General features: G+C 34.3%; 1 protein-coding gene across 11 annotated transcripts in view; it reads right to left on the minus strand.

Annotated features, from left to right (window-relative positions):
* EYA4 (EYA transcriptional coactivator and phosphatase 4) overlaps positions 1-13,537 on the minus strand; it is a 299,810-nt gene that overhangs the window by 64,054 nt on the left and 222,219 nt on the right. For 5 of the 11 annotated variants that reach the window (XM_065931318.1, XM_065931320.1, XM_065931321.1 and 2 more), the window contains exons 4-6: positions 11,446-11,570; positions 9,731-9,799; positions 2,069-2,161 (exon numbers count right to left, since the gene is read on the minus strand). In XM_065931318.1, the coding sequence (XP_065787390.1) occupies positions 2,069-2,161; positions 9,731-9,799; positions 11,446-11,570 (287 nt within the window). The remainder of the gene's footprint in view (positions 1-2,068; positions 2,162-9,730; positions 9,800-11,445; positions 11,571-13,537) is intronic. The other 6 variants (XM_065931324.1, XM_065931325.1, XM_065931322.1 and 3 more) reach the window with 3 other exon arrangements.

Raw genomic sequence — 13,537 nt, forward strand, 5'->3', positions numbered from 1 at the left:
ACACAACTGGACTTGGTCCATGGAGCTGGAAATATTCTATATCTGAGTTGTCCAATACGGTAGCCATTAAAAATTATTTAACATACAACTATTAAACAAGCCACTATTAAAAAAAAAATCCCCCATACGACTATTAAAAACTTAGAACATAATTAAAGTGACTAGATTAAAAAATTCTTGCTTTTTAACCAAATAGTATTTCACTTAGACTTGAATAAACACATATGGCCAGTGGCTACTTTTCTGGACAGCCCAACCCTACATAATTCTTAAAAGAAAACTGGGAAACTATTTGTAAATATAATATGAGTGAATTCCAGACAGTAAAGTCCAGACAGCTTGACAGTTCACACATATTTCTTTTTACATCTTTATATTTTCCAGTAAACTTTTAAAGAAAGGACTCTTGGACTGACCAGGACATTGTTCTAGACTCATTTATACCAGTGACCACCCGGGAGGCCCTGACTGTTTGGCCTAACCATCTTTAGCATCTCTGTGCCTCGACACACTTTCTTCTTATAATGGATCATCAGAGATCTCTGCAATTTCCTCTGGAGCTAACATCTTATAATTTTTTCAGTCAGTTTTCATTAACTTTGTGGTATGCTATTTAAGTATGTCAGCAATTATTTCATTCTTAACCTTAAAAACCATGTTCATATATGCATTTGTTTTGTAGAAAGTTTGCAATAGTTATAGTACGTTAGTAATACAAATGCTAGGGTAAGTTAGTACCTTATCTCCTGAGCAGCAAGAGAATTGCTAGAAAGGATGTGAATTAGGACACAAGATTCTCTATGCTGCTGCTGCTGTTGCTGCTAAGTCGATTCAGTCATGTCCGACTCTGTGCGACCCCATAGACGGCAGCCCACCAGGCTCCCTCGTCCCTGGGATTCTCCAGGCAAGAACACTGGAGTGGGTTGCCAGTTCCTTCTCCAAAGCTTCTCTATACAAAGTGAATAAATTATTATATCTTTCTGTTTGCAGTACTAATATTTATGTGACTATATGGCAGCTGTTTCCAATCAGAGTGAACCAATGAAATGGGATCATCTGCATCTATGAAAATCAAATATATGCTATAATGACATTAGAGTTCAAGGCTTTACCTTCACTCTTTTCACATGAGAAGCATACCCACATCAAATTCTTGTATGTGAGAACACGAATAAGTATAAAATACATTAGAGTAGAGTAACAGAACCAAGATTTAATATCATGAATACTTTTCTAGGTTTAATGTTCATCTTTCTGCTATACAAATTCCTCCTCAGGTTAAAAAAAGCCCTCTCATCAGATAATCAACCAAAAGAAATATTGTGTTGGGGCAGGAGGGGGTGGAACCTTAAGTCAACTCAATGCGTGTCGTTTGTGCCCACCTGGGAGTTATCAGGTATTTATATTTAAAGAGGATTGATGTTTAAAGACACGCTATTGTTCTCTTTGAAGCATTAGAGGGAAAGTCAGTGCTCAGAGGCTGGGTTCTAATGCGACCAGCATGTGCTCTCCTGCAGTCCATTAACCTTTCATACTTGTCACTCAGCTGCTTACACAGGAGGGTTTTTTTAAACCCAGAGAGGAAACAAGGTTATTTAGAAGGAATCGAATGGATAGTTTTACATCTCGAATGTTGGAGAGAAGGCAGTTTTTAGTCATTGGCTGATTCATATCAATGTATGACAAAACCCACTGAAATGTCGTGAAGTAATTAGCCTCCAACTAATAAAAAAAAAAAGAAAAATAAAAACTTCAGTGACTCATGTAAAAAAAAAAAGTTGACTATTACAACCTAATGATTAAATCAAGCACTGTATAAAATAATTATGAAAGAAGCGAGCTTTGCTTATTTCTAATAAGAATGTCGAGGCATTGCTTGGTTGTCAACTGCAGACGCAGTAGAACGATTCCAAACGTTATTTCTAAAAACACATCATTTTATAATAATACGTTTTCCCAAAAGTGAATTTATTGCTGGATTTATAAAAATCCAAATTCTCGATTATTCACTAGGAGGACGACATGGACCACAATGCGTACAGAACGAGGCACACGCGTAAGGCTTTACCTGACCCAGTAAAGGTGTCAAGCGCTCCATCTCCAGTCGTGGCTGTGGCTTCACTGCTGTTCAAAGGTTCTGTTTTGACTGCAAGGAGAGACACTATGTAGAAGAATAAGCACATGTGAGTTATATTTCTAACTTTATATCAAAGATGCTGACTGCTCAACCAGTGGCTTTTCTAGCTACCATGGACATGCAAGAGAGAATCTGAGAAGTCGATGAGGAGAGTTTTGTTAATTTAGCTTCTAAATGGACATGCATTTATAGAGGATTTAATCTAAAAATCCTCTGTCTCAGCTGCTTCTCTCGAATCTGGCTTTTAAAGGCAGTTAACCTGACACGGTGAAACAGCATTTTCAACTCACCTAAGCACACTCTGATATTATAGTCAAACGGTAGAAGAAAGGAATCATCAGTCAGTCTTGAGCACACTGAATCCAAATCATAACAGAGGTTTACTGCTTATATTTTATTTTTCCCAAGAAGACATTAAAAGGAAAGACTGCTTAAGAACAATGGTGGCATATGCATACACAGAAACCTGGGTGTGTATTCATATAGTGGGTGAAAAATCAAGCACTCAATAAATTTCTGCTCTACAAAGACAAAAGAGCCATAAGGTATTGGGTTTTTTTTTATTCTAATAGTATAATGATCTTTAATACATTATTGAGACAAGCATAGGAGATGTTTTTTACAGCAGGAAGTATAGCTTTTGAAAACTCTTTAATATATTATTTCTCCTTTGAGGTGGTATATCTTGGCAAAATCCTCATTGGCAATGATGCCGCCACTGAGGCACACAATACTGTCATTATCAGATGCAACGAGTTTGGCGGGGGCTAGGCAGAAGCCTCCACCCATTTTGTCACACCATATTTTCCCTTTGTGGGCAAAGCTCCATATATCACAGCAGCCGGGGAATACACTAAATTATTTTCTACTTGACACCTCTTATGTTTCCTAGTTATAAATGGGATGATACAATTAAAAACCTCAGAAGCAAGCAGAGAACTATAAAGAAAGCTGAAGACTAGCCAACTATGGACACATATGGCTGAAAGAATAGTGGACTCAGAGCACACCCACCAACCAAGCAAGTCAGCAACGTTACTCTGTTAGAAAAGCGATTAAGGACGGAGAAACACGCAATAATGACTAGGGTCCCTTCCACATGAACGGAATCACTGCACTCTCTCTCAGCGAGCTCCGGTGTTAATTTAGCATCCGTGATCTAACTATGCCATGAAGACTTGCTGGAAGATTCAAACTGCAAAGGTTGGCAAGAATCTAAACTCTAAACCATACTGCCTCACAGGCAGCACTAACTAACCAAAAATTCCTTTCATCTGTACAGAGATGATCCAGAGCAGGGTTTAGAAAGGTGTAACAGCTACTCTCAGTGATGCAGTGTACTCAACTGACTTTTGACATATGACAGAAAGGAACCATCCAAAGCCTCCAGCAAAACTAAGGTAAGAGTTTCTCAGAACCTCCAAATTCTAATTGTGGCTAAATTCCCATTTAATCATGTCTAAATCTATAAATGACATTTGTAAAATAGATTTACTAATACTAAAAGTAATCTATATTGCACTTGTGAACCACGGAGAGTGGGGCAAAATGTCTAAAAAAATCCCCAAGCTAGACATGAGGTTTTAGTTCTGTTACTTTGAATCCCAACTTTGAGGTCTGATTTCAAAAACTTAGTATTGGTGTTGATTATAATCTCCTCAATTTGAAAATTTCAGGTGGTCAAAAAGAGAAGGAAGGAAAGCTAGAGAATGAATGCAACCAGGTTGCACTCATTATCCTGGAAACATTTCTCATTAAAATTTTAAAAGTCTGCTGTTAGTCAAAGGCAAAGGAGGTTCATTTAACTGAAAAGAGGCATCTCTAGAAAGAATATAAAGAGAAGCATACACACCAAGATGTGCTCAGTGTACCAGAATGCAGGGATTTAAAATAATAGCTAAGTGGATGCTAACATCTGGGGGAAAACAGTGCACATTAATATAAACTTATTTTTCATGTGCGGTAAGAGTTGAAAAATAAGGAAAAGGGGGAGAATTAATCATGCTGCTTACAGAAAATAACTTATGCTCATAGGAGGCCAGCATCAACAAACATCTCTTGAGTAAGATGCAAAGTTATTTTTATTTTTATAGAGAAAGTAAATAATATTAAGTAATAATATTTTTTTCTCAGGAAAAGGAAACTTGGAAGTGAAATAGACATTATATGATTAGCTGATTTATTAAAGATGTTAAAATACAAAGAAGTGTCTAAAAATGATAATCACAAAGTTTGACAAATGAAAGATATTTTCAGTAAAAGTCTGAATATATTTTAAACGTATTTCATTTTCTTTTGTCTTGCTTTTATTTCTACACTTTAAATGAGATATACCATATACTTTTCTAGAGGCAGGAAACTTTGTTAATTTAATATATGCAAGGCACTATTAGAAAGATGTTCATCAATGAAACAAGTCTAGTTCTATGCATCTATTTTCTAAAATTTATAAAAATCCTCATTCCAAAAGTTTATGGAGTGTATTCACTGTCATATTCAAATGTGTTTTTTTTTACTGTATTCTATTTTTTTCAGGACAACGTTCAATATGATTACAGTACAAGATATAAAACAGAAATAATAATGTTCTATTGAAGAAAAGCATCTTCTTTATCACCAAAACTCAAACTTATAAAATAAACATTTTGATTTAAAAAGTAGCAGTCATATTTAGTGCTTAGGTTAGAGAGTTTTGTGGTTTTATTCTTCTACATGCTCAATATATGTGATTCAAGGGTTCATTTCCCAAAAGGTGGGATGAAAAAACTACATACATGTAGCATTTTATATAGAACCATTATTTCAAAAAATAATTGTATTGACAGGCCCCCTCCACACTAGTTATACTCTTGCAACTTAGATGTTTTCATAAAGCCAAATACTAAAAAAAAGTCAAAGTAATCTTATTATACTGATAAAATTTAACTTTAACTTTTAGAAATAATTGATTTCTATGGACTAAATCAAAAATGCATGTGATTATTGTCAGGTGTTAGCTATGGCTACTGAATCATTGATTTTCTCTGTTTACATCCCAACATCTTCCATAACCTCATGCAAGTACTTTCAAAGCAAACTTAATCTTGTCACTTCAGATTATCTTCAGAATTCAAGTACAAAATTAATATATATTAATTATTTTTAGGGGAAGTCTATTATCATAACTCAAGGCTCATGTCCATTTGTTACAATATAAGACTTAATTAATCCTTGAAACAGAGGTGACCTAAGTAATTTACATTTCACATGTTATCCTCAGAAATCTGTGTTTAAACTGGACCACAAAATACTGCTTAGCCACCTCTGATAACTTAGATTCAGGAAAGAATTTCAGGAGAAGTTAGTTCAGGAAGGATACAATTTACAACTCAACAGGGGGGAAATAAGTGTTGCCTACCAGTTTTATGATTTATGTTTTTCTAAATCAATTTTTTCATTTCAAAACCTATGAGCATCAAGTGCCTTTCATTTTAAATATCCATAAAGTATTTAGCTTTGTAAAATGATTTGATGATGCTTACAATTTACGGCTTTCATTCCAAAAAGAAAATCTAAAAGAGCAGAGTCACAACAGTAGGTGGTTCCACTGCACAGACATATAATATTCAGAAACAAATTCATCCCATGTGAGTCAATCATCTATATACTAAAAATTCTAGGAGATCCTTTTCTATGCTATATAGATTTCGAATATAGAAAATACCATAAACCCGATCAGAATGTCTGATCCTGGTTCCCCCAAATCTTCTCTTTGAAGTATTTTCTTAATCTCCATGTAGAATCAAATATTCCCCCCTCTGCTGTGCACCCACCTTGAACACATTATGCACTCATTACTTTCAGTTCTGTTTCTCTCTGCTAGACTTTTGGTCCCTTGATGGCCAGTATCATGTTCTATAGGTCACTGGGTTCCCATTTCCTAGCACAGAGCCTGGCATATAAGAGGAACTTGATATATTTTAAGTGAGAAAGTGAAAATTCACATTTAGACCATATCCTAAGAACTCCCAATGAATCTGAGTATTTTGCATATAAAATGCAGCTAATCGTGTATCTTAACACTATTAGGGAAATCAGAATTTCATATACAGAAGTAACTTTTCACATGATTGGCATGCATTTACATACATATATATGCAAACACATGAAGCATGATACATGAAGTAACATGCATGAATCTATATCGGGATCAGCAAACTACACCTTACATGCCAAATCTCTCCCATGGCTTGTTTTGTATAGCCTGCAAGCTAAGAATGACCCTTATATTTTTAAATAGCTGAAAAATATCAAAGAGGAATAATATTTTATGATATATGACAATTCTATGAATTTCAAATTTCAGTGTTCATAGATCAAGTTTTATTTGAATATGGTCAAGTTCAGTTGTTTACATATTGTCTATGGCTGCTTTTGTGCCGTGAAAGTAGAGTTGAAGAGTTTCAACCATATATATGGCCTGCAAAGCTGAAAATATTTACTATTTGACTACTTACAGAAAAAGTTTTCTGACCACTGATCTATACGCCAAGGTATGATTGTATTTACTCTATTTTTATTGACAGTTCTTCATTTTAACAATTTAACAAGTGACAAAGACTTGAAAGGAAAATCGAGGTTCCAATATAAATCTGCAGATGTTATTATATAATTAGGATTAAGGTGCTAAATCTTTATAAATTAAGGAGTAATATATTTACACAGCACCAAGGTAGTATGGTGGGATATTAAGGTGATACTATTAGTAGTGATATTAGTAAAAACTATTAAAATTATTTTTTTGAAAATCTAGAGCTAATGGAAAGATTTTGAAAAGCCACTAAATTAGCTTTTGCCTTTTGTTTTATTATAATAATTTTATAAAGTAATCTAATTCCATCAGTAAAATCCAGAATTATAAATAAAATAGTTTCCTCTAAATGGGAAATGTGCACCACATGCTTAGCTATGTTATAAATGCATGGCATAAAGAGTCATTAAAATTCTAACTATTTCATATCATTATGTCAACAAGATATAATAAACTATATTATGTAATTAAAATTTATAAATAAATTATATTGTCATTAATGATATATACAAATTAAGTTTATAAAGTATACATTTATAAATAAATAAATAAAATTATATTATCATTAATAAAGTATACTTAACATTTAATTACTAAAAGTTTGCCTCTGTGGCCAGTTTACATGTTTTAAATTAAGAAAATGTATTATTTGATCAAACACTGGACAGTCTTTTAACACACTGCATGTTTCCATTTCCCTTAAAAGCTGTTGCCTAATTATCAATGAATTATTAATTAAGGAAAAGGAATTATACTGATTTGTATGTGCGCATGCTCAGTCGTGTCTGACTCTTTGCAACCCCATGGACTGTAGCCCACCAGGCTCCTCTGTCCGTGGAATTTTCCAGACAAGAATACTGAAGTGGGTTGCTATTTCCTCCTCCAGGAGATTTTCACAACCCAGGGATCGAACCCATGTGTCCTGTGTCTCCTGCATTGGCAGGCAGATTCTTTACCACTGAGCCACCTGGGAAGCTGGTTTATATTACCAAAAATTTACATACATTATATAAAACTAAATGTATGTTTATGTACATATAAACATACATTTAAAACAAAAGCCTTGCCAGTGAAGTATTACTAGCTTCCTTTTATAGAAAAGAATTAAAACTCAGAGAGGTTAAGTCACTTGTCTAAGAAGACATAGCTGGTAAATTTATTACCACATTTCACATTCGTAGTCCTCCTGACTCAGAAATCCTTGTTTTTCCCATATGGTCACACAACTCTTAAACGTTAATGCAAAGAACCAGGAAAACTTGATGTTTTACACTTTGAAAAATGTTTCTGTTGGAAATTAGATGTAAATTACTAAATATTGATTATATATATTCACTATTATAAAGTTGTATGTGTTATGTTAATAGTTTAGAATAGAATAACAGCTAAGTACGATTTTAGAATCTTAAATGTTTATAAAAACATCAAAATTAGAATATTTTGTTACATGATAATTTAATGAAATTTAAATTTCAGAGTCGATAGATTCAGTTTTATTGGGACCTGACCACTCTTGTTCATTTTTGTAGTGCCTAGGGCTACTTCAGAGGTACAGTAATAGAGTTGCCTAGATGAGACAGAGACAGCATGTCTACAAAGTCTAAAACATTTCCTGTCTGGCTCTTTGCAGGAAAAAACCCTTGAGTTATTATTAAGAGGAGCTAAATTCTGGCAACATATTTTTACATATGAAAAGTATGTTTTAAGTGTGGAATTGAAAAAAAAACTAAAATTATAAAAATTTAAATAATGGGCATAATGGAGTTCTCGTCATTCACTGATCATATATCTAATTTAATCTACATACAGCAAGGTTCAGGTAAACTGTGGCTATTCCAGCTGCTTGCTTGTAATGCACATTTCTAACACGTCCTGAGCTCTTCTTTTTCATCCTAGAATTGGGTGATTCCACAGAGGTTTTATATGGTTTTAATTTTTAAATTTTGATAGTGTACGAACCTTTGGTTTGGGAGAAAGTGTATTATATTGGTGGTTGTTAAGTCACTAAATCATGTCTGACTCTTTGTGACCCTATGGACTGCAGCCCACCAAGCTTCCTCTGTCCATGGGATTCCCCAGGCAAGAATATTAGAGTGGAATGCCATTTTCTTCTCCAGGGAATCTTCCCCATCCAGGGATCAAACACATCTCTTGCATTGCAGGCAGATTCTTTACCAACTGAGCCCCAAGAGAAACCTGTATTTATATCATATACATGTAAATAAAGGACTGTAGCTAACATCTATAGTTTAAAACATCTTAAGAGACAATTTATAATTTTAAAAATATAGCTTTCATTACTGGTCAATTTTTAAATGGTAAGTTTTAAAAGTTGATATTATTTTAAGCATTTTAATTGCAATGTTTATTAAAGTCTACAAAATAGAAAATATCTTTCTGCCACGCTATGAATTTAATTTATTAAAGTCTATAGGCTTCCCAGGTGGCTCCGTGGGTAAAGAATCCTCCTGCAATGCAGGAGACACGGGAGATATGGGTGTGATTCCTGGGTCGGGAAGATCCCTTGGTGGAGGAAGTGGCAACCCATTCCAGTATTCTTGCCTGGAGGATCCCATGGACAGAGGAGCCTGGGGGACTACAGCCCACAGGGTCGCCAAGAGTCGGACCCGACCGAGGCACCTGGGCACACACTCATAGGCTGTGGGGACTGAATGTATACATAGGCACAATCTGCTCCAACTGCTCTCATGAACGCGACAGCTGTGCTGAATTCTTACCATTTTATAAACGGATGAGTAGTTAGAAAAGTAATCGATGCAGCCATTTGTGCAAAATTATGAAAAACCTAAGAAAAGAACACTACTGACCCAAGATTAGAATGCTAGTTGATATGCAAAACGTGGCCAATTGTTATCAATAAACAACTAAAAGGTGTGTTCATGTCTCCTTTTCTAAGAACTGAATACAGAACAGGGAGTGCAAACAGAAACAGCACGAGGAAGCAAACCAGAAGGGCAAACCCACACGCCCAAACACATGCAGTGTACCATCGTCTTTCATACTTGTTGCGGAGGAGGGGGTGTTGCAACTCAGCAACCAGTCTGCAGTGTTTAGAACGGTCATGTTGTCCCCTGAGAAGAGGAACAGCATAAGGGTTCATTGTCTGAATGCCTGCGCAGTGCACCAGAATAGTCAGCAATTGCACTTCTGCTTGGACTGCTTTCTGGCCCTCTTGCCAAAATTACAACTGCATGGCATGAGTTCTACATTGTAGTTTATCAGGTCTGTTTAGTTCAGTTAAATATATATATAACAATGATTAGTGACCTTTATGGTCTGATTTCAGAGTGCATGGGGTTTTTAAAAATCTTTATTATTTACATCCAAGTTAAGGTTTAAATATGAATGTTCTTACTCCACAAGTTATCACTAAACAGTCCTAAAAATTTGCAATCCTACAATTAATTAGCTGAAATTTTAGATGCATGTTTAGAGACAGATAAACACTATAAACAGGAAAAATGTTAATTTACAAAGGGTTTTGGGTAAAAAAATTATTAAATACAGGCAAGTTGCAATCCACACAACTCTACAAAGAAAATCTTAGAGTTCACAGTTATTCTAAAATAAGTGTAAAGAGGTGTATAAATTTCATAAATTTAAAAGAAAATATGATGTGGCAAATGCTTTGCTAATATTTAATAACATGAATAGCTTATAAATTAAAATAATTTTCAAATAATTTTTCACTCATTAATGAAAACAACTAAATCTACAAAACTTCAAAACAACTGTGAATAATTTAAAATACAGCTTATACACGTGTATATATGTGCGTATGTGTGTAGAGTCTTAGTCACTCAGTTGTATCCATTTCTTTGCGACCCTGTGGACTATAGCTGCCAGGCTCCTCTGTCCATTGGGATTCTCCAGGCAAGAAGACTAGAGTGGATTGCCATTCCCTTCTCCAGGGGATCTTCCCCATCCAGGGATCAAACCCGGGTCTCCTGCATTGCAGGCAGATTCTTTACCATCTGAGCCACCAGGGAAGCCCATATACATTTGTATAGGCTTTCTAAATATATATATATATATATATATATATATATATACACACACACATATATATATTCTGATGCAAAAATCAGATCACATTTTCTTACAAGTTGAATGTATTTTATAACAGTAATAGGGTGGAATATTTTAAACAGTTGTTATTGTTGCCATATGCTGTGCCATAATTATAAGCTAATCAAATGAGAAGATGTCTGGAAAAAATTTCAATTTCTCTTCTAAATACATGTTAGGTATTTCTCTCTTTGAAAAGAAAATGCAGCAGATATGGACATTTTTCTATTTCCAAAACCATTTTAAAGAAAAATTTTGGAGCAGCCTTTCTCTTAAAATTCAAAATAAACCCCCAAACTAGCATAATTTCTTTTTTGGGGGGCAGGGGTGGGTGTTAAGATTAGAGCATAAATCCTTTGGACACATTTTGTACATTTAAAAAATATTTACAAGGGCAAATACAAAAAGAAAGCCTTGCTAAAAGCCTTTAAAATGTTGCTCAGGGCTGTCTATTCTTTCTGAATATTTCCAGTTATAGAGGAGGAGGAAAAATATCAAGAAAATGAACAGAACAATAAATAATCCACTAAGTATATAATACTCTGATATTATTGCTAATGAGATATTTACTTACTAGCAGACCTCCACCATGTAAAATTACAATAAACATTGCAATGTGATTCGGGTGTCTTCAGGCTTGTACACTTACCTCCTGTCCCATTTGTGGTGACCGAAGTGCTGCTGAGATTAGCTTTTTCCAATTTAGAGCTTCCAGGAGTATCACCACCTCCAACAAGCGGATGAGGACTTGCTAGGTCCTGCATTTCCATAGACCTGTTGGACAGAATTTGAAAAGTTCAGCAGTGATTTCTTAATAAACTATATAAATCACTCTACTGAACATGCAGGTGATCTCACAATAACAGGAATTGAAACCCATAGCTAAGAATTTTTGGTTAACTAGGTGAACATGGCAGTCCTTCAAAAATTAATAAATAAGTAAAGCTTCCATGATAGATTCATTGGTTATTTGCAATAACTAGAAAAAAACAACTCACATCTACAGGAAGGAATGAAGAGTGACAGAAAGGTAAATTTAAGTAAATACAAAATATTACCTTATGTTTCTCTTAGTTCATGAAAGAGTGAACTGTCCAATTGATAATAGAAGATAAAAGTAAAATATATGACAACTACAGCATAAAAACTAGCTGCCAGGAGTGGGACTGGGCAGAGATGAATAGCAGAGCATAGAGAATTTTCAGGACAGTGAAAATAACTCTGTATGATATTGTAATGAAAGATGTTATGTCATTATACAATATTCAAACCCACTGAATGTACAAAACCAAGAGTTAACCCCAAGGTAAACTATGTACAATGTAAGTTCATCCTTGCTAACAAATGCACCATCCTGGGGAGAGATGCTGGAATGGTAACAGGAGAGGTTACACATGTGTAGGGTAAGAAGCAGATGGGAAGTCTTTGTACCTACTTAACTTTGCTATAAATGTTAAACTGCTCTAAAAAACAAAGTCTTAGGAAAAATCAGATAAAAAATTTGGTATGTAAATAAAGCTGTGATTAGTGAGAAATGGTTGGCGGTGGTTTAGCAGCTAAGTCGTGTTTGATTCTTGTGACCCATGGACAGAGCCTGGCTCCTCTGTCCATGGGATTCTCCAGGCAAGAATACTGGGGCGGGTTGCCATTTCCTTCTTCATTAATGAGAAATATATACCTTTTAATGGTTACATAAGAAAAGGAGAAGGATTTAAAATCCGATTCTAAGAACGATCTTTCCACCTTAAGAAAACTGAAAGAAAAGCAGTTGAACCCAAAATAAGTAGAAGGGAAACAATAAAAAGCAAAAATCGCTGAAACAAAATCTATGAACAATATAGACAACTTACAAATCCAGAGTTTGACCATTAAAGATACTAAAGATTTTAAAAAACAGTAAGAGAATATTATAAACAACATTATGCAAAATAATTCAATAATTTAGATAAAATCAGACTTTCTTAAATGAACACAAACTATAAAAACTGCTAACAACTTTTAAAAGCTGTCCTATACCAAATTCAACTACAATTAAATTGAATACATAATTAAACACTTGAAAAAATCATCAGGGCCAAATGATTTCATTAGTGAATACTAGCAGACATTTAAGGAAAAATAACAAAAAATATTTTTAAAATTCTTTTGGAAGAAGTAGGAGTAACACTTTTTACTTTATTGTATGTGGCTAGAATTACTCTGATCCAAAATCTGCCAAAGACAATGCCAAAAAAGAAAATTATGGATCTATATTTCTCATGATCATAGATGAAAATATAGTTTTGCCATATTTGACATATTATCAAATAAAATCCAGCACTAAAAAGAATACTATATGATGACCAGGTGTGTTTAATCCTAAGAGTTCAAGCTGAGTTAACACCTGAAAATCAAAAAATGCAATTCAATATATTAACAGAATATGTTTTCAATGGGTGTAAAAACCATTTCACGATATTCATCATCCATTCATACAAACTCTCAGCAAACTAGGAAAAGAAGCATTTTCCTCCCATATGATAAAGGTCATTCTTGAAAAATCTACATCTTTTATCTTATTTAATGATGAAATACTGAGTTACTTCTCACTAAGATCAGAACTAAGGCAAAGATATCTTTTTCCCACTTCGACACAAGTTTATCAGTTTATAAGTTTATCCCACTTAGTCAGTGGGAGAAAACAAGAATGAATAAATAAAAGGAGTAAAGCTTAGAGAAGTAAAAAATGTTAATTCACAGAT

This window comes from Muntiacus reevesi, chromosome 3 (genome assembly GCF_963930625.1).
Source record: "Muntiacus reevesi chromosome 3, mMunRee1.1, whole genome shotgun sequence".
Taxonomy (NCBI): Eukaryota; Metazoa; Chordata; class Mammalia; order Artiodactyla; family Cervidae; genus Muntiacus; species Muntiacus reevesi.